The following is a 22387-nucleotide window of genomic DNA, read 5'->3' on the forward strand; positions in this document are numbered from 1 at the left end:
ATTTGGCACCCCCGAGCAGCGCCTCTTTTCACCCTAGGAGCATAATTTGAACAAATTTGGTAGAAGACATCCAGGCAATGCTACATACTAAATATCAAAGGCATATGCCTTGTGGTTTCAGATACTAAGATTTTTAAAGTTTTCAGTTAAAAAAAAACATCTATTTTTAGGTCCTGTGACCTAGTTGTGCAATGGACCGGCACTTAACTATCTGTTTGAAAAAGTTAAATTTCGCACAAAACGGATACTCTATTACAGAGTTATTGAGGCGGCTGTCTAAATGTCCGGTTACAGGAATACTTGCCACTACCTTATTGGCATATATTCGCTTTATTTTTTTTCTGTTTAACATCATAATTTAACGCTTTTAAGATTTTCTTTTATATAAACAAAAACAGTATTACCGCGTATTGTCTTGTCGATTTAAACACGTTTCGCAAAATGACCTACATTTGGCTATTCCGGTTTACTCCGGATTCCAGAGTATTATCCCTTCCTGGTGTAATTCGAACGTGTTAGAATTGAAATATATTTTAGTTTTGAGTGCTTTGTTGGCAAATAAAACACACTTTTTTGTTCAGATACGTCGTATCTTCACTCAAAACCGTGTTTTATTTTCCAACAAAGCACGCAAAAGTAAAATATATTTCCCAAAGGTAGTGGTTTGATATGCTAACAGTCTACATCCTCGCACACAACAGACTTAGTGGTCATTGATCAAGTAATTCATGGCTGTAATGTAATAGTTACTGTCCTAAATCTCGTGAGTGTGACATCCGGGCATTCGATGCGTGAATTTGTTGCGCACAATGAGAGGGTCGCAATGGGGTTTGTTTTCATATATTGACCATGCATTTGAAGGTAACGACGTATGTTAACCTTTGTGTGGCATGTTTCAACAATGCCACTTTTCCATCCTCGGTTTAAGTAACATGTAATCCGCGGAGCGCGTTCAGTAAGAGAGCCGCCTCAATTAGAAAGAATAATTTTAACGTCATTTCTAAGGTCACGGAGTTTGATTGGCCAGCTTGTAATGACAACAGTTTTCGCGATCAGTTGTTCAGTCAAGTGTGACTTACCAATTCTAAGTGTTCCTTCTCTTAAGAAGGAACAATAAAATCAATTGTAATCTACTTCTGATTCATGCGATGAAATTGGCAGAAAATTGCTGAAAACAAGCTAGTGCAGAATAAAAATGAAATGTCGGGTTGTTGATTAATTTCTCAAGAGGAAATGTAACATACCCCAATGCATTTCTTTATTTGATCTTTACATGTTTTTCTTTTCAAATCTCTGACCAATCACGAATGAATTGAAGGCTTTGCAGACAGACGGTAATTAGGATCGTATCAACGGTCACTGGATTTCGATACAAAGGAGGGTCTGCTGGTCATTTAGTTCCAAGTCCCCTTATTCAACGAAACGGTTATCCACTTTAAAAGTAAATGATGAACTATGGCACTGCGTTTAGTGAAAATTCAGTCAATTCATGAATGATTTTTTCTCTACGTTTAACACCCTTTTGAATATTATTTCAGTCATAGTAATACTGACACAAATATAATAGTAATGAGTGGATAGTTACATCAACATGCAAAGTCCAATATTTCCTATGTCATAGTCGGCATTTAACAATTTCGAATTTATCCGTATACGATGGAAAAACAATTCTAATGCTAACACTTATCAAGCATTAAACGATATGATTTGGAAACAAACTAGCTAGGCACATTGTTGTCAATAATTTGTCCCAAGTAGTTTAAATTTACCAATTTTTGTATAGAATTGACAGTTTGTTTTTGTTTTGTTTTTCACATTGCAGTATTTTTACGACGCTACTCCTTCTAAACAGTAACCCCTTGCAACGAAAGAATCACACAGTTTCGCAACACCATTGTGATATTTTCTGACATAATGAAATAGCCTTACGGTTCCACAACAGTAGAACATAACCTCATAAAAAATAGCAATGGTTTTCAATATCCGTCAGCCTCCAGAAACTTTCCCTTTGTTTATTATGGGAAGTGACGATGAACCTTGTTTTCTTCAGAAACTTTGTTCCCAAATCCTAGAACAAACAGTGTTAAAAGTACCAAAACTTTCAACTTGACTGACTTCTGTTTGATGTTGGAAAATCTTTTTTACAATCAATCAAGATGTGTACTTTATAACAGTTTGTACTGATAAAATATTCTGGAATAATGAAAGAAGTCCTGAATACAAAACATTGATTCACTCAGATTTTGGTAATTTAGAATCTATTGTAAATGATATTTTATCAACAAGTATTGATGTTAATACAGGTATAGACCAGTTTGCTGACATTTTATATAAGAATGCCTACAGTGTTTTTGGTAGGTCTGTAAACATAAACAAATCTAAAAATGAAAGAAAGGTTAAGAGTAAGTGGTTTACGCAAGAAAGCGTATCGGCTAGACGTGAATTTCGTTCAGCCAAGGCAGCTTATCGGAAAAATAAATGTGATCATAATAGAAATGTATTACTTAAAAACGTCGCATTTACCGTTCTTCCAAGCGCAAAGCCCGTGCTAGTTATGAGGCCAATCAAAGAAGTAATTTGCACAATCTAGCTACGTCCCAACCTCAACAATTTTGGAAAGAGGTACGTAAACTTAAAGTAAAGTACAGAGTAACAATATTAGTTCCGAAGAATTTTTTAACCATTTTAAGCACATCTACCCTGATGATGACAATTTTAGCAATGAAGATGTTGAGAATGACTTGTTTAACAATGGTGATGGAAATGATATTGAACAACTTGACAGATTATTCACTGTAGATGAAGTATTTAAAGCTATGTAAGAGCTAAAGCGTGGTAAAAGCGGAGGTGTAGACAGTTTAATTCCTGAGATGTTTATTGAATGCAAAGATATATTTGCATCACTATTATGTAAACTTTTTAACCATATGTATGTACATTGTATCTACCCAGATAGCTGGATAAAAGGCGTTATTGTTCCTGTTCCCAAAAAGGGCAATCCAAATGATGTTAATAATTACAGGGGCATTACTCTTACCAGTATTTTTTCAAAAATATTTTCTACTTTGTTGAATACACGTCTTCGAATATGGGCGGAAGAAAATGAATTGTTGTCAGATTTTCAATTCGGATTTCAAAAAAATAAAAGCAATGTTGATACAGTTATCACTCATGAAATGAAAAAACTTTACTGCGCATCTGTAGATTTTCGAAAAGCTTTCGATGTAGTGTATAGAAATGGTATATGGTTTAAATTATTACAATGTGGAGCCTCAACAAGGTTAGTTAAAACGTTACAGAAAATATATGAACAGGTAAAATGTTGTGTAAAAGTAAATGGTGATTATACTGAAAATTTTAATAGTACCAAGGGAGTTAAGCAAGGCGAGCCTTTGTCACCTCTGCTATTCCTGTTCTTTATCTATGATATGTCTCAATATATATATGATAATGCTATATACCCTGTTTTTATTGATGAACTTAGATTGTTTTACTACTGTTTGCTGATGACACTGTTTTAACGTCGATTTCTAAGGAAGGCCTTCAACGCGCCTTAAATAACTTCAATGCATACTGTAATAATTGGGGAATAAGTGTTAATACAGATAAAACTGTTTTAATGATATTTAAAAAAGGTAATAGACCTGAAAACATTGAAATATTTTATAATAACCATAAACTGAATATTGTAACAAATTTTACATATCTTGGAGTAACTTTGTCTTCTAATGGTTGTTATTATCAGGCTCAGAAATCCTTATCTCAACAGGAAATGAAAGCTTTATTTTCTCTTAACTCATTGTTTGATGTTGTTTCTTTCGATGTATCTGAGAAAGTTAAGTTATTTGATTTCGATGATAGCTTCAATTGTAAACTATGGATGTGAAGTTGGGGCTTTCATAAAGCCCCGGATATTGAAAGGTTACATATAAAGTTTCTTAAACAAACTTTACAAGTAAGACAACAAACAACTAATGCTACGATATATGGTGAATTTGGACGAGTTCCAATGAGTGATATTCGAAAAGTTACAATTGTAAAATACTGGTTTAAAGTCATAAAAAAATACAGAATCAGTTATGTATAAATTATTTAATTTACGTGATGAAAATGGTAATTATACAAATAAGTGGTCTAAAGATGTAAAAAAGCTACTAGATGACACAGGACTTTCATATTTATGGAATAATGTATCAGTGTCAAATACGCAAATACAAAATGTTATAAGGTGTTTATATGACCAGTACTTACAGCAGTGGTTTTCAGATCTTAGAAACCTACCTAAACTTGTAACATATTGTATGTTTAAAACCGATTTTCAAGTCGAAAAGTATTTGTCATGTGCTAAGAATGATAATTACAGAAATGCATTGTCTAGATTCAGATGTTCAGCTCACCGTTTACTTATAGAAGAAAGAAGGCATAGAAATATAGACAGAAATCTTAGATGTACAAGGTGTAACATGAATACAATTGAGAATGAATATCACTTTTTGTTAGTGTGTCCATTTTATAGAGATCTACGAAATACCTGTCTACCAAACTATTATTGTCATTGGCCTAATTTGAATAAGTTTAAAACTCTGTTAAGTAATTGCCAGAGTGGTATTGTTAATACGTTAGCGAAATATATTTATCAAGCATTTGCTTTAAGAGGTTAAATTGCAATTGTGTACTTGTATTACAATTTATACCTATCACCTGTATGTCTGTATGTCTATACATGTATATTCATGCTTTTCTCATATTCTTTGTAATTGTTTAAAACCGCCATACAGTACTGGCGATGAACATTGTATATGTTTTGCCAAATAAACTAAACTACTGAAAACTATTGTTGTCGCAGTATGTTGTTTTGGGATGTTTCTTGACATTTATCTGTGTTATAATCCAATTTTATGACGAATATATGGTAATCAGCCGAAGGAGGTGTTATAAACAAGCTTTTTTACCACATGTTAATAAGCATTTGTGTTACACTTCAAAAGCTCAAGCACTGTGCTCTATAATTTGTCACGTTGTTCGCGGAAATACTTAGAATTTTTTATATAAAGTTCATGTAGGTTTTCAAAGTTTATTGTCCGTTCTATACATGTTTACATACATAAAACAATCATTATACATGGAACATACATGCATAGCCAATCTATTAAAGATTTGTAACAGACAATTATTAAAACATTTTACATAGTACAATGAATAGCACACAAATACAGTCCAAACTCGATAACCCGAACTCGCTTAAGTTGAACTCCCGCTTAAGTCGAACATATCTTTCAGTCTCAATCTAAATTTATTCCAATCTGACTTTGTTTAAATTGAAAATGTTTAAATCGAACCACGACTATTTAAAGTCAAAGTGTTTACATTGGTCCAACCGACTTCGAGTTATAGAGTTTCAGCTGCAATATGAAACTACTTGATATATACATATCAAACAGATAAAATTCAAAATACCCTTGTTAATCTTAGTTTAAAAGCTGCCTTAAAATCTATCTACTTAAAACACTGAATTATTAATACTATGGCAATAAGCTCAACATTACAAAATGGTATAAAATAATGGAACATGTTTGGTCAGACCAAACATATATTAGATTAACGAGAGCATTTTGAGTGATAGATAAATATCATCAATACTTTTAAACAATGGATAAATTTACACTGGCCTAAAATAGTTTGACATTTAAAATTACTTAGTAATTTTACTATATACATGTCATTTATTAAGAAATTGACATCTTCGATCAAGTATTGCACAGCAGGTTTTTGCACACTTAATCTCAATAATGCTGGGTTGTTAACACAATTTAAGCTTTTCAAGATCAGGACAAAGATTCAAAATTTGAGTTACTGGAAATTGCCTTCAAATTAAGGGTTTCCTTAAATCTTCATATAAGTTACAATTCAGTAAGACATGTATTTTCATCCTCAACCGTATTACCAAAGAAAAGGACAGGTTCTATTTTCAACTTGTAACCCTTCATATCTGCCGTCTCAAGACGGATGGGAGCTACCCCACATCTGAATTTACACAATGCAGATCTATGTGAAATAGGCATAATAAGTTGACAATATTCTTCAACTTTGTATTCAGTTTCAGTGTACAATAAGTTTGAGCTTATTTCGGCCTCTACCACTAGCACTTTCTATTCTATTATACCAGTAAACCAAGCTCTTAGGTAATTTTCTTCAACATTTTTAGTGATCTTGTCAATGACATATTTCTTAGGTACATATTCAGAAATATTGTAATCAATTTTGAGATTCCTCAAACTTTTTTCTTGACATGGAAAAACCAATTTCTACAGAAGTACCCAACTTAGAGCTAGCCCAGACTGCTATTCGTTTATTGAGCTGGTCATTGCAGTGTTACAGATACGAGACACAAAGCTAGAAACAGTTTTCCATTGACGTACCATAGTAGGAGTCCAGGCCATCTCCCCGGCAAGAGCCAAATTAGGTATCTATACGATACTGTTGCCATACAAATATTTTGAAACTCTTGCACATGTCGCTCGGAAAAGTTGAATTGTAAGTTGAACACCATTCGTAGTGAAATATTACTTTAAAGAAGAGGGCAGAATCAATATTCAGTTAGTGATAATTAGTTTAAAGTAATACAATTAATGAATAATTTTCACTAACACTGTGAATGGCATATTGTTTTTTTTCTGTCAGGAAAACAAATACATTTTATAAAGTTTACTGCCATTGACTAATCGTTACTAAAACTTGTCCCGGTACAATTAAGGACGCTCGCTACAGTTTCGTAATTTTTTTCTCAATAATAGATTTTGATGAAATGTTTTGTATTAAAAGATCATGTTATGATGTATTGAAAAATGAAATGAAAATTCTAGGTCACCAGCTTTGTTTCAATTTAATTTGCCCCTAGATATGGTGCTATTTTAAACATTTTTCAAAATTTCTGTAATCCTAAAATATCTTTCAGTAAAGTACAATAATCAGCATAAATTTGATTATCTAAGCATTTTTATAACGGAAAACAATACATGTATATCTATTTGAAACATGATCAGAGAAATCAAAAGAACATGATATTGTAAAGAAAGGAATACTTGTTCAACAGACCCAAGGGCTATTTTTGCATATTTTTGTCAGTTTTAAGTTGGTACTTCTGCTATTTTATCGAGTTTCACATAATAGAATTTAATCAAACTCTGCACATACATTTGGTTATGTCTACCTAATCTGAAACAAAAAGAAAATTGATAGGTCACCATATTAGATTTCGCTTAAATCAAATTACAATGAGGTGGGGTGTGGCGGGCATTTATACAGCGCAGGTTGGTACGAAATACTCTTTCAGTGTTTGAGCAAATGACTTAGAAATATATGTATATAAAATTATCAAACGGCAGATTTCTTAATAAGCGGATTTGTTTCTGAAGCATTTTGATGGCATAGAACGATGAAAGTTTCCGCCTCTTTTTAACAAAACCTATAGTTAACGAATGTACGGTACGGGATTAGAAACAGCTGTGACTCAATGCAGAGTTTGGGCGCTAGTATAAATAACAGACTCCAGTATATGTCGGATTGTAGCAATTTGAACTAAAAGTACTTTAAATGTATATATTTTGTAACCATGGTGATACTTACCCTTACCTTTAGTCGGTATATTATACATTTTGTACATTAAATGTATGCGAACATACAATAATTTGCGAATTTTTGCCGTGCGCGACATTAGATAATCACTTCCGGGCATGCGCAGAAGACCGCACCAGCTCTGCAGTGAGCTACATCGACGAATTTAAGGACTATTTGCCATCTTTTGTACGTTTTTTCCTAAATTCAAATAGTTTTCAAGTAGTTTCTGACTGTTGCAAAATTCAAGTGCTTTTCAAGGAGTAGGCGTCAAATTCAAGGACTTTTCATGGCCTGTGCGAACCATGTGCCTTCCAGTAGGGGACTTTGTATTGCACGGCAATACTTCATTCACTTGTTTACACTGTCCCGTGCCTCTAGAACATGGTGGGGGTAAGAGTCAGGTTGGGTGCGCACCATAAACCGGTTAAAGCTACCTAATGGTGATTTTGCCACTGACCGTTCTAAGGCGGTGCTTCACTGTGTTCATTTATTTGTTCGTTTTGTCCTCGTGTGTTTGCTTTGTATTTGAGTGTGTGCGTGTGCGAGTTGTGGGTTTCGTTTGGGGGAGGCTGCGTTTTTGGAACATGGCATTCCCTGTTTGATATTTGTCCCTTTTTTTTTTGTGAAAAAGGCCTGTGACTAAGGTATAAGTTAACCATTTGCATTATCATAATTACGGAAAAAGAAATATATAACAGGAAGGAAAATGTAGAAAGCCTACAAAAATGGATTTGGAGTGGCTGAATTTTATTAGAAATTAGTACATAACCGTTGTATTATTTGTTACAGGTTGGTGAATATATACAATAGATTTATCGGGTAATTATTTATCGGGTAATTATTTACTAAACAAATCGTTTCTCTAACTTAAGGAAGTTTTGCACGTATTTCTTTTCAATGTAGAATTTCATTCAACCTTGGTCTGTCAGAACAGCAAATTCGGCAAATAAAAAAGATGGGGCCGTGTGCTTGATATTTGCAAGAATTCTTTGAAAACTTTTCACCTCACATAAGTTTTCATAACTGAAGTCTATTGGAAAATCATACTTTTGATGACATTTTTTGCGAAAAGATATTTTCTACAACGTAAATTCTAATGAAAATTCTGGTTAATAAACACACAAGGTCTATAATATGTTGCGAAAAAGTGTATATGCACGTTTGCTTGTTTTTGATCCGATTTTAAGACATTATTTTGACTTATTTAACATGTAAGACTTTTAAAAGACAATAACATTTTTCAGAAAGGAGAAGGTTCACTATTTCCCCAAAAATTGCCTAGAAATTGAAAGTCTCTAAATAAGTAAATTTCTCACAAATACGCGATTGCAGCAATATTTAGTGATATGTTTTCAACAAAATAATAATTCTGTTTCCATATAACTGCATTCAGTATGGAAGAAAAACATTATGGTAGTAAACAATGTGTATTTTTTCAATTATCAACAATCTGGGAAAAAAACTTATCCTTCACTCTTTGATTGCCATTAATTCAAACAATGATTTTCATTTCCGCACAGCTAGTCCATACATCGGTTAAACGAATTAACGCCATTACTTCCGGCTTATCAAACGTACAGAACTACTTTAACAAGCAAATTCGATGAAATGGTATCCCCCGCCGAAAGGGTCTATGGTGAGGAACGGCAAAAAAATATATCTGGCAAAAAGTTAAGAATGTTACAAAGAAGCAAATAATTTCATTAGTCAAAATCAAATTAATAGAAAATGAATGGTTTTTTTTTTGGGGGGGGGGGGGGGGGGGGGTACAAAACTTTACATGTTGATTATAAGTATTGATGGAAAATTAAAAATTAAAAAAATGGGGGAGGGGGGGGGGGGGGGGGGGTGAATGCATGATCGGGGTGGTGAGCATGACTGGGTGGAGGAGTGAGGTGAGAGAATGGTACAACTTTGCATGTTGATAAATATCCATGGAAGGTTTGGAAAAAAAAGAAATAAAAGAAAGGAATAAAAACAATTTTTTTTTTTTGGGGGGGGGGGGGGGGGGGTGGGGGTTGGGATTGGGAGGTGTGACCGAGGCAAGGTGGCGACCAGGTGTGGGTACACAACTTCACATGTTTATGATAAATGTTCATGGAAAGGAATGAAAGAAGTTTAATGAAATTCTTCCAATTGGTTGGCTTGTTATCCCCCGCCGATGAAATCGGGAGGTGGGTATTAAAATGGCGTTGTCAGTCCGTCAGTCCGTCCGTCCGCAGCCATTTCTCAGGAAGCAGCAGGTAGTGTTTCATGAAACTTGAAATAAACATGAACCAACATACTGCGATGATGCCCGTCTATTTTTTTTGATTGGTTAATTTCCCCGTAGAGTTATTGCCCTTGATTTAACGAAAATTCCACGTCTGTAGCCATTTCTCAGTAATAAGCTGGTAGAATTTCAGGAAACTTGAAATAAATATGAATCAACATACTTAGATGATGCCTGTCATTTTATTTTTTCAATTGGTCAATTTTCCTTAGAGTTATTGCCCTTTAATTGTTTAAAAATCTACAGATTTGTACATAACAAACCAACCAATTGGAAGAATTTCATTAAACTTCTTTCATTCTTTTCCATGAACATTTGAAGTTTTGTACCCACACCTGGTCACCACATTGCCTTGGTCACACCCACTCCCCCCTTCCCCCCCCCCCCCCCCCCCCCAAAAAAAATCATTCCTTTTTATTATTATTTCCTTTCAAACCTTCCATGAATATTTATCTGCATGCAAAGTTGTGCCGTTCCCCCACCTCACTCTCCACTCAGTGTTGCCCACCACCCCGATCATGCATCTCCATCCCCCACCCATTTTTTTCATCATTTTTAATTTTCCATCAATATTTATAATCAACATGTGTAACCTGGTCACCCACGCTGCCCCCCCCCCCCCCCCCCCCCCCCCCCCCCCCCCCCCCCCCCCCCCCCACCTCGAAAAAAAAGGCATTTATTTTCTGTTAAAATGATTTTGACTAATGAAATGATTTGCTTCTTAGTAACATCCTTTCTATTTCAAGTTTGATGAAATTCTACCTGCTAGTTACTGAGAAATGGCTGCGGACGGACATTTTTCATTAAATCAAGGGCAATACTCTAAGGGAAATTGACCAGTCCAAACAAAATCTTGACGGGCATCATCGCAGTATGTTGGTTCATGTTTATTTCAAGTTTCATGAAATTCTACTGGGAAGTTACTGAGAAATGGCTGCGGACGGACGGACTGACGGACTGACAACGCCATTTCAATACCCCCCCCGCACACGATTTCATCGGCGGGGGATAATAATGGTGAAGTAATTGCGCATATCTTTTTTTGTACGGCTTCTTACATCGCTAGTTATTAAGTAAACGCTTGAATTACCGAATGTAAGCGACTTAATTATTTCGATTCACTGATCTTTGCAGTGACATTGCGAGAGGAGAGTGAATGGTGAAATTAAAATACTTAATTCAAAACATAAAATGAGTTTTCTAATGCGAAAACAAGAATATTAGAATCTCATTCACTGTGAAATAAAAACAAATCTAATCTGTAGTAAACTAATGGGGAATCTGTTGATCTTAGTCCTGAAATCTTCCACGTCTGCAAAAATGTGATGATTTATGAATTTTGCGAGGATTCTCATTACATTTCCTCAGGAAATTGAAGTCATTAGTCGAGGTAAGGTTAAAGTAATGTGTTAAAAACGGCTAATTACGTTAAAATAAATTCTTCAAGTTTTTCCTTTGGCCTTTATTTTACTTCATTTTGATCACAAAAATATGAAACTATGTCTTTCAGCAGAAAACGCAACCGGCACTTAAACATTCAAGTAGATATAAAGCAAGGAAATTCGAACAAACAAAATAAAAGAAAGACTCTGTGGTGGAAGGCAGCAAAACAAACACAGCACTATTTAGGACACGATAAAACGGGGAAAACACATATTTTAAAGCATCACAGTCCCACCGAATTTTTCTGGAATCCACTATGTCCTGTAAGACACAATCTAAGCAGGAACTTGCTTGTGTTAAGCTTCAAAATAGTAGCGTGATACCTATTTCGTATTGAGACTTTTAGGAGAAGATACATTTAAAGCATAGACAGCATTGACTGCGTCTGTTCACTAGGGATTATGAAACCTCAAACCCTATAGCGAGCATCGGCTTATGTGAAATATAAAATGCACCTCAATATCCTGGATCAGTCATTTATAAAACAAATTGTTTATTATGGTTGAATGAATGTTATTTCGCGATGCACTAAAACCCAACGATTGATAAATTTGCGACCTACCTTCTTCTTATTTCGCTGCCTTATGGTATCTCTGTCACCTCTATCCACGGTGTTTCCTGGTGGCTTTGTTCCCCAAATCTTGCACGAGATTCTTATGTAGGATAGGTTTATAACCAGCAATGGAAACAAATATTGCACCAATAAAAGATAAAAGTGGTAGTACTTTCCAAAGTTTTCAGTTGGCCAAATTGCCTCACAGTATGGCTGAAATTTCAGAACGTTTGCATTAAGCACTAAGTGAACTGAATAGTAATACCCTTCTGGAAAACACGAACCCAGCCCAAGACCCCAGATAATTAGTAAGCACAACACAGCCGAACCTTTTGAGAAGCCAGCTTTTAATGGATACATAACGGCAACATATCTGTCTAAAGAAATAATGGTTAATGTTACAACACTAACACTGACTGATAGCACTTTTACTGATGGCGCTAATTTACACAGGAAGTCTGGGAAATCCCATCTTTGATGTAACGCTGGATGAAACTGGAAAGGAATGGTGAACACTCCAATTATAACGTCTGCAAATGCTAAGTTTGCTATGAATATGTTTGTAACCGTTTGCATTCGTTTATCCTTCGCTATGACGACAATCACCAAACCGTTCCCAATAATAGCAATGACTGATATACAGCCATACAGTATGGCAAGAAGAACAACAACAAATGTAGGTACTTCATAAATATCCACTTTTGGAAACAAAGAAGTATTTAATGATACATTCTGAAGCCGCAGATCCAACTTTGCCAAAATATCCAAATAGCTAAATGACCCATTAAAATGTTCCATATTTATAATGCCAGTTGTACTTTGTACAAAAGAACTATTCACTGGTCGTCAACATCACAAGTTCTTTCACGAATAGGCGCACTATTTAGATTTCCTTTACAGTGCTAGCAATATTCCTCTTTCCCCGTCATTATCGTTTTTTTCTGTTGACATTCGGAAATATCCTTGTTGCGATCTATATTCCTTCCTCGTACTCTAAAATGTAAAATATAGAATAGTTATTAAAAGAACCATAGTTCTACTTGCAATGTATATATTATTTATTTATTTACTTAATATACGATATATTATGTGTGACTTTAAACCTCCTACTGGTGGTTATCTTAATTATCCTGTTGCTCAAAAGTATTATATAATTAGTCAAAGTTTCTTTACTAAATAATAAGAAACAACATTTGTACTACATTTTAACATCTACAATGAAGTCATATTTAATCACAGATAATAAATAAGTAATTTTTTATAGAAAGAACGGGAACGGCGATGTTAAAAGAGAGCGGAGCACCTCACTATTAAAATCCTACTGCAGTGTATGAATGGAAGTGTAAATAATGATATATACACAACGACAACTAAATAAAGGAACACAGAGTGGCACCGTACTGGAAAATATGATGGAGGAGTTAAAATCGGTAAACGTTGCACCAAACTTAATTTTTAATCCCAGTCATGTTTCAAAGTTCAAGGACAGAGTAAATAAAATCTTGCGCACGAAATGGTATGTGTAACCAAAACACACATAAGTCTCTGTGAAGATAGTAGAATAGCAAAATAACTCCAGCAGAATAGCAGAATAACTCCAGCAGAATAGCAGAATAACTTCTAGCAGAATAACTCCAGCAGAATAGCAGAATAACTCCAGCAGAACTGCAGAATAACTTTGTTTTTCATTTTACCTCGCATCTGTATGACAATTAAAATTAGCCTAAGGCTATTTTTGTGATAAACATGTAACCACAATTTGTTTGAAAACCATTTTTGTCAGTTCAAAGAACAACGTTAAGACCGACTTTAAACATTATACGTCTCGCATATTACCTCGCACAATAGCAATTGCCTAAGCAAAAATAATAGCAGAATAACTCCATCAGAATAGCAGAATAACTCTAGCAGAATAACAGAATAACTCCAACAGAATAGCAGAGTAGCAGAATAACTCCAGCAGAATAGCAGCATAGCTCCAACAGAATGCAGAATAACTCAAGCAGAATAGCAGAATAACTCTAGCAGAATAACTCCAGCAGAATAGCAGAAAAACTCCAGCAGAACAGCAGAATAACTCTAGCAGAATAGCAGAACAACTCCAGCAGAATAGCAGTATAGCAGAACAACATTAAAAAGACAAAAATGCTAAATGATATTTTTTAATTCCAGCAGAATAACTCCAGCAGAATAGCAGAATAACTTTTTTTCATTTTACCTCACATCTGTATGACAATTAAAATTAGCCTAAGACTATTTTTGCAGTAAGCATGTTACCATTATATTTTGTTAGAAATACATTTTGTCAGTTAAAACAACACTTTTAAACATTATACATCTTGCATATTACCTCGCACAATTAACATTAACATAAGACTCTTTTTGCGACACACATGTTACCATTACTGCTTTAATGACCGTTAGTAAATCATTTTAGTCTGTTGAAAGAACAACTTCAGCAGAACAGCAGACAGAATAGCAGAACAACTCCAGCAGAATAGCATTAGAATTATAATGGTAACATGTTTACTGCAAATATAGTCTTAGGCTAATTTTAATTGTCATACAGATGCGAGGTAAAATGAAAAAAAAAAACATTTAGCATTTTTGTCTGCTGTTCTGCTGGAGTTTTTCTGCTATTCTGCTGGAGTTATTCTGCTATTCTTCTAGCTTAGGCTAATGTTAATTGTGCGAGGTAAAATGCGAGACGTATAATGTTTAAAGTCGGTCTTAAAGTTATTCCTTTAACTGACAAAAATGTTTTTTTTTAACAAATTAGGGTTACACATTGTTTTAAATAATTTAGCATTTTTGTCTTTTTAATGTTGTTCTGCTATTCTGCTGGAGTTGTTCTGCTATTCTGCTGGGGTTATTCTGCTATTCTGCTGGAGTTATTCTGCTAGAGTTATTCTGCTATTCTGCTGGTGTTATTCTGCTATTCTGCAGTTCTGCTGACGTTATTCTGCTATTCTGTTGGAGTTATTCTGCTATTCTGCTAGAGTTATTCTGCTGGAGTTATTCTGCTGGAGTTATTCTGCTATTCTGCTGGAGTTATTCTGCTGGAGTTATTCAGCTATTCTGCTAGAGTTATTCTGCTATTCTGCTATTCTTCTACCTTAGGCTAATGTTAATTGTGCGAGGTAATATGCGAGACGTATAATGTTTAAAGTCGGTCTTAACGTTGTTCTTTTAACTGACAAAAATAGTTTTTTAACAAATTATGGTTACATGTTTTCCGCAAAGGTGCGAGGTAAAATGAACAAAAGTTATTCTGCTATTCTGCTGGAGTTATTCTGCTATTCTGCTGGAGTTATTCTGCTATTCTGTTATTCTCCTATTCTGCTATTCTGCTGGAGTTATCCTGCTATTCTGTTATTCTGCTGGAGTTATTCTGCTAGTCTGCTATTCTGCTAACTTTACAGAGACCATAAGATCGACGAATACGCATGCCAAAATGACAACTGTTCCTTGCCAACACGTCAACAACAAGTATTTCATTTGTAGTATTGGCGCGCTGTTTTGTCGTTCTGGCGTGTTGGCCGTCTTCAAACGTGCCGATGTGGCGGAAAGAAGACAACAAAATTTAAGGAATTTGATTGATACGCATTTGCATTTATAACAATGTCCAAAACAGATTCATTTTTTGCTTGGTAGTTTAATGAAAAACAAAGACAAATATCAAACAGGGAATGCCACGTACCAAAAACGCAGCCTCCCCAAAACGAAACCCACAGCACGCAGACGTGCACAACACAAACACACACACACACACATACATGTGCACACACACAAAGCCAACACAAGAGGACAAAACGAACAAAGGAACACACACACATACACGCGCACACACACAAAGCCTACACAAGTGGACAAAACGAACAAACAAAGGAACAAAGTGGGGCACCGCCTTGGAACGGTCAGTGGCAAAAACACCACTGGTGAGTACATATATAACTTGTTACCAAAAAGACTGTATAAAGTGATACTTATTTCCGAGGATGTGTTTATTATCCTATGCTGGAACGAGCGATATTTTTTCACCTTTGAAGAAACTATATATGTGATATTACGTAGGCATATCTTTATAAAACATTTATAAAGGCAATTTAGTAATTTAGTCTAAATGTTTTTTGAAACATGTGCTTAGTAAGTAGATCCTTATTCATTGAGTTTGAGAATTTATGCGTAATCTGAGGGCAAAAAGAGATTATTTCATCCGTGGAATGTATATCACGTACAATAAAACACTTCTCGTGTTCGCATGTTATCGAGTCTTTTTGCTTGAAAAGGTGGTAGGATGTTTATTTTGCGGACATGTTCATTAAATGCGACAATAAGAACATTGCACTGCATATTATTTAACACCTGTTCTTTCTCCCGAATTTTGGAAGCAAATTTATTCTTGCCTACCTAGCGGGGAATGTATACATTTATCCGAGCTCGCACCAGGGATAGATATTCCTGTCTTTCCCTAGGGAAAATAGAATCAGTGGAAACTCCACAGGTTGCTCAACACGATAAAAATGAAAATATTGCAGGCTCGGTTTGATTGAGCCTGTTCATGGACGGTAGTGGAAATACATACTACCGTACACGCCCTCTAGCCCAAGGTTAATAGAACTCAACATCACACATGCCACAAGTACAAAAACCATTTAGAGACATTCGCGGCGATGCACATGGAACCTTTAATGATACACTTGTGTGTAATCCATGAAAAGCGGCGTATGGACCCCAGTTAAAATAATGGGTTTGCCCTAAACGAGAAAACAATGGGCAGAAGTAAACAAACTGGAATTTAGAAAGGGGATCTGAGGTTATGGAACCTGCATATCACAGAAACTGCCAAAAGATAAAATTAAAAAGCAAGCACCATATCCAAGGGGTGATTATACAATACCCAAAAGTATTGGAACCACCGAGGCCGAAATGTTCAAGCGAGAAACTAAATACTACCAATAACACAACATAAAAGTCGTGCTGAACGATTTAGAAGATCGAAATTTAACAGCCCTGATCGAATGTACGGGGAGACATTTTACGGCCGCCATACGGCACTTGTAAACAACGCTGCTGTGATAATAAAATGGAAAAAGTGGACAGGTCGCTCAACACGACAAAAATGAAAATATTGCAGGCTCGGTTTGATAGAGCCTGTTCATGGACCTTGTCTAAAATAGCGTGCACTTAGATGACGTCACATAGTAGATCTACAAGCACTATTATGACGTCATAAACTATGGAAATAATGCAAGGAAATACCCAAAGCTATTTGTCACCAGGCTCTATTTTGAACGTGATAGGCAAGAAAAATGATCTAACATGTCTGCTTTTTCCAAACCTTCGGGACAGCTTGGATATAAAATATAGCTCAGTTTTTCATTCCATACTGTCCTTCTGGTAGGGAAAACCCCGTTTTACACAGGCAGGCATGTACGAGCCCACAGGCAATCTTTCAGGGAATGTGACGCCACTTGTTATGCATCATTTGAAAACTGTCTTTGAAATGCATTAAGGCCCAGGTTCCTATCTTTGGGATACTTTAGGTAGATCATGCAATCTTCTACCGTTAGTATTATGGAGATAAAGCCGTTCAGAGCACTTTGAACATCCTGGAGACCCTCTTTTTCAGGGAATGTGACACCACTATTCATACATTATCTTGAAGGTATTTACATTTTCTTTCAAACGAACTTACGCTGTAAGTCCTATCTTGGAAATGAATAGGGTATATTATTAAATCTTGTACATTAATCATTCTTTGAAAAACGTCATTCGGAGCATTTTGAACAGCCGACAGACCCTCTTTCAGAGGATTCGACACCGCTTGCCATACATCATTTTACAGCTATTTATATTGTTTTTCAGACATATCGAGGTTCATGTTTCTATCTTGCAGATGAATTAGGTATATGTTTCAATCTTTCACTTTAAGTCTTCTTGGAGAAAGCCGTTGGGAACACTTGAACATCCCACAGACCCTCTTTCAGGGAATGTGACACCATTTGCATTACATCATTTTAGAACTATTTATATTGTCTTTTAGAAGTATTCAGACTCATGTTTCTATCTTGGGAATGAATAGGGTAGATAATTCAATCTTGTACTTAAAGTATTGAGGAAGGAACACCGTTCTGAGTACATTGAACATTCCACAGATACTTTCTCAGGGAACGTGACATCATTGCCATACATCATTTTAAATGTATTTATATCTCATCAAATGCATTAAGGCCCAGTGTGCTATAATGGGTATGAGTATGGTAGATCATTCAGTCTTTTACGTTACGTCTTCTTGGAAAAAGCCGGGCGTAGTATTTTTGAAGATCCCACAGACCCTCTTTCAGGGAATGTGACACCACTTACTATAAATCATTTTAGAGGTATTTATATTGTCTTTCGACCGAAATTAAGCTCATGTTTTTATCTTCAACAAAATGTGTATTTCATTCAATCTTTAGACTAAAAAAACAACACAAATATCAAACAGGGAATGCCACGTACCAAAAACTTAATCATTCAAGTCTTTTTGGAAAACGCCGTTTGGATCGCTTTTGAACAGCCTACAGGTCATCTTTCAGAGAATATGACACCACTGTGTTTTACATTAATTGTTAAGGTATCAATACTGTCTTTCAAATGAATTAAATACATGTTCCTATCTTGGGGATGAAAACGTGAGATATTTCAATATAAATATCCTTAAAATGATGTACAGGAAGTGGTGTTATATTCCCTGGCATAAGATTTGTGTGTTGTTTTTCACCGTCGCTAACGGCACTTTTCCATTGATACCATACGTACAAAATTATTTACTACAACATATCCGTCTTCAAAGTATGGACTTTGAATTACATGCATTTAAAAGACATTAAAAGTAAGGGGTGTCATGTATTTTAAGGGGTGTCACATTCCCTGACAGCTTGTCTATATGCCGTTGAAAATACCTTAATAATGATTTACATCGCATGCAAGACCATATATCATAAAATTCGCCGTTAAATACCCAATTTTTTTTTTTTACCAGAATCCTTACTGTGCGCCAGGGTAGCCATTTTGTTACTGTTTGCCGCTACATGCGCGCTCTTCTATTGATTATCAGTGACGGAAGCAAAATATGCGCATGAGCAGTTTTTGTTTGATGCTCACGTGATGAAAGTGTCTAAAAATATTGTCGCTTCCCGTTCTTTATCTATCAATGTTTACAAAAGTAAATCGTTGCAATGGTTTATAAAAAAACATGAGAAAAACTGCGAAAACTGGAATATTCCCGTAATTCTAGAACGTAGAAACTGATCAACCATTACATTTCATGTAAATGTATAAAACCATTGCCGCATTTTGCCTTTCGGTGATAACTTATTTTAAAAATTACAAATCACAATGTGTGGGTTAGTCGCTTTAACAGGTGAGTAGCATCCTAATTCAGCTCGAACTTGACTAACATAAACAAAAACAATAATATTATTGTGAATTACAAAAAAAATCAATATGAATATTTATTAATTATATAAGAAGTAAGATTATGTGAAGCTGATAATTTTTATATACTAGTTCCTGTTTTAAGTTATTTGGTGTTCTTATCTTTCAATATACTGAAAAAAATTCTCCCATTCAATATCATTAATCTTTCATTCTTTTTACAACTTTCAGTGCGTGTTTCTTTTTGTTTTGTTGTACGAATGTTATGTAAGTGTGAAACTCTAAAATTTCTGTTGTTATTATATCAATCATGCTTTGCTTTATACAAGTCAGAGATTTACAAAAGTCATTTGACTTTCTTCTTAATCCTGTTGAAAAAGTACGTTGTTGTAAAGCAACAGATACATATGAGGATTTACGACAACGTTTACGACAAACTAAATATTTTAAGCTAAATAAATGCAAATAAAACGAACATATTACTTACTTTATAAAAAAATGTTTTGAAGTGATATTAAGCAAGAAAGGTGAATTTGTTTAATATTTTTCTAGGAAATTACGACAAAAAGCAAGATATAAGATACTTTAAACATCTTTGTTGCCATGGTTACTTTACACGTTAAGATAAATAGGTTACCATGTAAAGCGTTTCAGATTCTGCTAATGATATTACTGTCATATTCCATTATGGTCATAAAGAGGATGACATTTATGTAGTTAAAACGAAACAACCTTGGAAAAATATTGGTTTGCGTGATCAGAACTTAAGGTAGTGCTGCACGTTTGATAAACTGGAAGTGATGGCGTAACGTCATTTATCCGGAAAACATAGAATAAAGCCTGGATTCGGCATACGGAAATGAAATTCACTTTATGAATTAATGGCAACCTGTGAGTAAATTTATTAAAACGGCAATGTTACTATATTTCTAATGTCAAAATATGTTATAAAACATATGACACGTTAAATAATTCAAAATAATGTCTCAAAATTAGCGTGAAATATTCGGTTCACTTTAATCATGGTCAAATATCTCAAAACTAAGCACACGGACGTATACATTTTCATTTTATTTCACCACCACATTATAGGCCATATGTTTATTTCCAACTGTGAGAAGTTTAATCAAACTCTACGTTGTAGAAAAAATTCTCTTTGCGAAAATATTATGAAAGTTATGGTTTTCCCATAGACTCCCATAATGAAATATTGCGCGAGATCCACATTTTTCTAATCTGTCTGTCTAGCAAAAAAAAAAAAAAAAAAAAAAAAACAAGCACATGCACCTATCCTTTTTCTTTGCTGAATTTTCTAGACATATTCTGAAGTTTTGAAAAATCGGAGTTTGATCAAATTCTACATTGTAGAAAAAAATCGATCTAAATGTCCAGAACTACCTTTATCAGCTTGCATCTTGATATAATTTTATAAAGATACATAGTTAATAAAGCCCTAGTGACAGTAGCATTACATCTGTATCCACCCTTGTATCGCGCTTCAACTAAGAATACGTGAGTCTGATCTTAAAATAGGTTTTGTGAGACAGGTTTCAACACCAATGTGTCCTAACATGTAAACAACATAACATTCAATAAGTTAAGCGAAACTACCAGTCTTGGATGTGTTTGGAAACTGATCAAATAAAATGATGAATTGCTTCGTATTATATAATTTGGCTTTCTACCAGTTTCTGCTAACCAGGTATTTTAAGGATGTGGTATAATGCGACACGTCGATGGATGAAGATACACGTCTAAGACACATTTTTATATTCTTAACTGCGGTTTCCATTTTAGCGCTGAATATAATGACTGATTTAAATTTAACATTAATCTAAATCAGTGTTACAGTACTTGTAAATAGGGAGCCACCAACCAGGTCAAAAAGCTGAACCATAATTTCAAAATATATTTAATTATTCAAGCTGCAGGTATTGCCCACTGTGATTGTTTCATGCACAACTGAACCATAATTTCAAAATAATATATTAAATCAATCAAGCTGCAGGTATTGCCCACTGTGATTGTTTCATGCACAACTGAACCATAATTTCAAAATAATGTATTAAATCAATCAAGCTGCAGGTATTGCCCACTGTGATTGTTTCATGCACAACTGAACCATAATTTCAAAATAATGTATTAAATCAATTAAGCTGCAGGTATTGCCCACTGTGATTGTTTCATGCACAACTGAACCATAATTTCAAAATAATGTATTAAACCAACTAAGCTGCAGGTATTGCCCACTGTGATTGTTTCATGCACAGCTGAACCATAATTTCAAAATAATGTATTAAATCAACCAAGCTGCAGGTATTGCCCACTGTGATTGTTTCATGCACAGCTGGACCATAATTTCAAAATAATGTATTAAATCCAGCAAGCTGCAGGTATTGCCCACTGTGATTGTTTCATGCACAGCTGAACCATAATTTCAAAATAATGTATTAAATCAATCAAGCTGCAGGTATTGCCCACTGTGATTGTTTCATGCACAGCAAACCTGCGCGAAAAGTTAGCGCATTTAACAAACCCCGATTGTATACTTCTAGGGTTTTCGAAGCTATGTAATTCCCAAGGCTACCAGTCTATCAAACCTAAACAAATCAAGGCTTTATTAGATGAAATTGCCTCGAAACATTTTTTTTGCTGCGTAAAATAAGTTGAAATCAAATCCCTCGATAGTTTCTCTCTCCACTACTGGATGCACATACCATTAAACATAGTTTAAAACCCTGTAAAATATCCATTAAAATAGGAAAAACCGTTAATTAATCCCATTAATTCTTGCATCACTTTATTTAACAGGTTTCACAATATTAATGGGTTACATGTTAAAATACCATTAAAACACCCATTTTTAACCACGAATCATGCCATTGAAAATTTAGTTTGGTAGCTAAAATAGTTAATGGCTTTGAAAAAATAGTGAAATTCTGTATTTTTTTAATTTAACAGGATTATTCATGGCCCTTAAATTTGATTTAATACCCATTAAATGTTCAGGTTGTGTACGATTTCATTTAAGAGTAAACTTAATGGCCCTTAACAGCAATGTAATGCCCATTAAACCCTAA

At 34.7% G+C, this 22387-nt stretch overlaps 1 protein-coding gene across 1 annotated transcript in view; it reads right to left on the reverse strand.

The window, feature by feature from the left end:
• Positions 1-19063, reverse strand: part of LOC123562841 (prolactin-releasing peptide receptor-like) — a 47806-nt gene extending 28743 nt beyond the window's left edge. Inside the window, exons 1-2 of the mRNA XM_045355438.2 lie at positions 18910-19063; positions 11895-12878 (exon numbers count right to left, since the gene is read on the reverse strand). Coding sequence (XP_045211373.2) covers positions 11895-12683 — 789 coding nt within the window. The 5' untranslated portion in view covers positions 12684-12878; positions 18910-19063. The remainder of the gene's footprint in view (positions 1-11894; positions 12879-18909) is intronic.
• Positions 19064-22387: the final 3324 nt, after the last annotated feature.

Source organism: Mercenaria mercenaria, chromosome 2, assembly GCF_021730395.1.
Source record: "Mercenaria mercenaria strain notata chromosome 2, MADL_Memer_1, whole genome shotgun sequence".
In the NCBI taxonomy this organism is placed as follows: domain Eukaryota; kingdom Metazoa; phylum Mollusca; class Bivalvia; order Venerida; family Veneridae; genus Mercenaria; species Mercenaria mercenaria.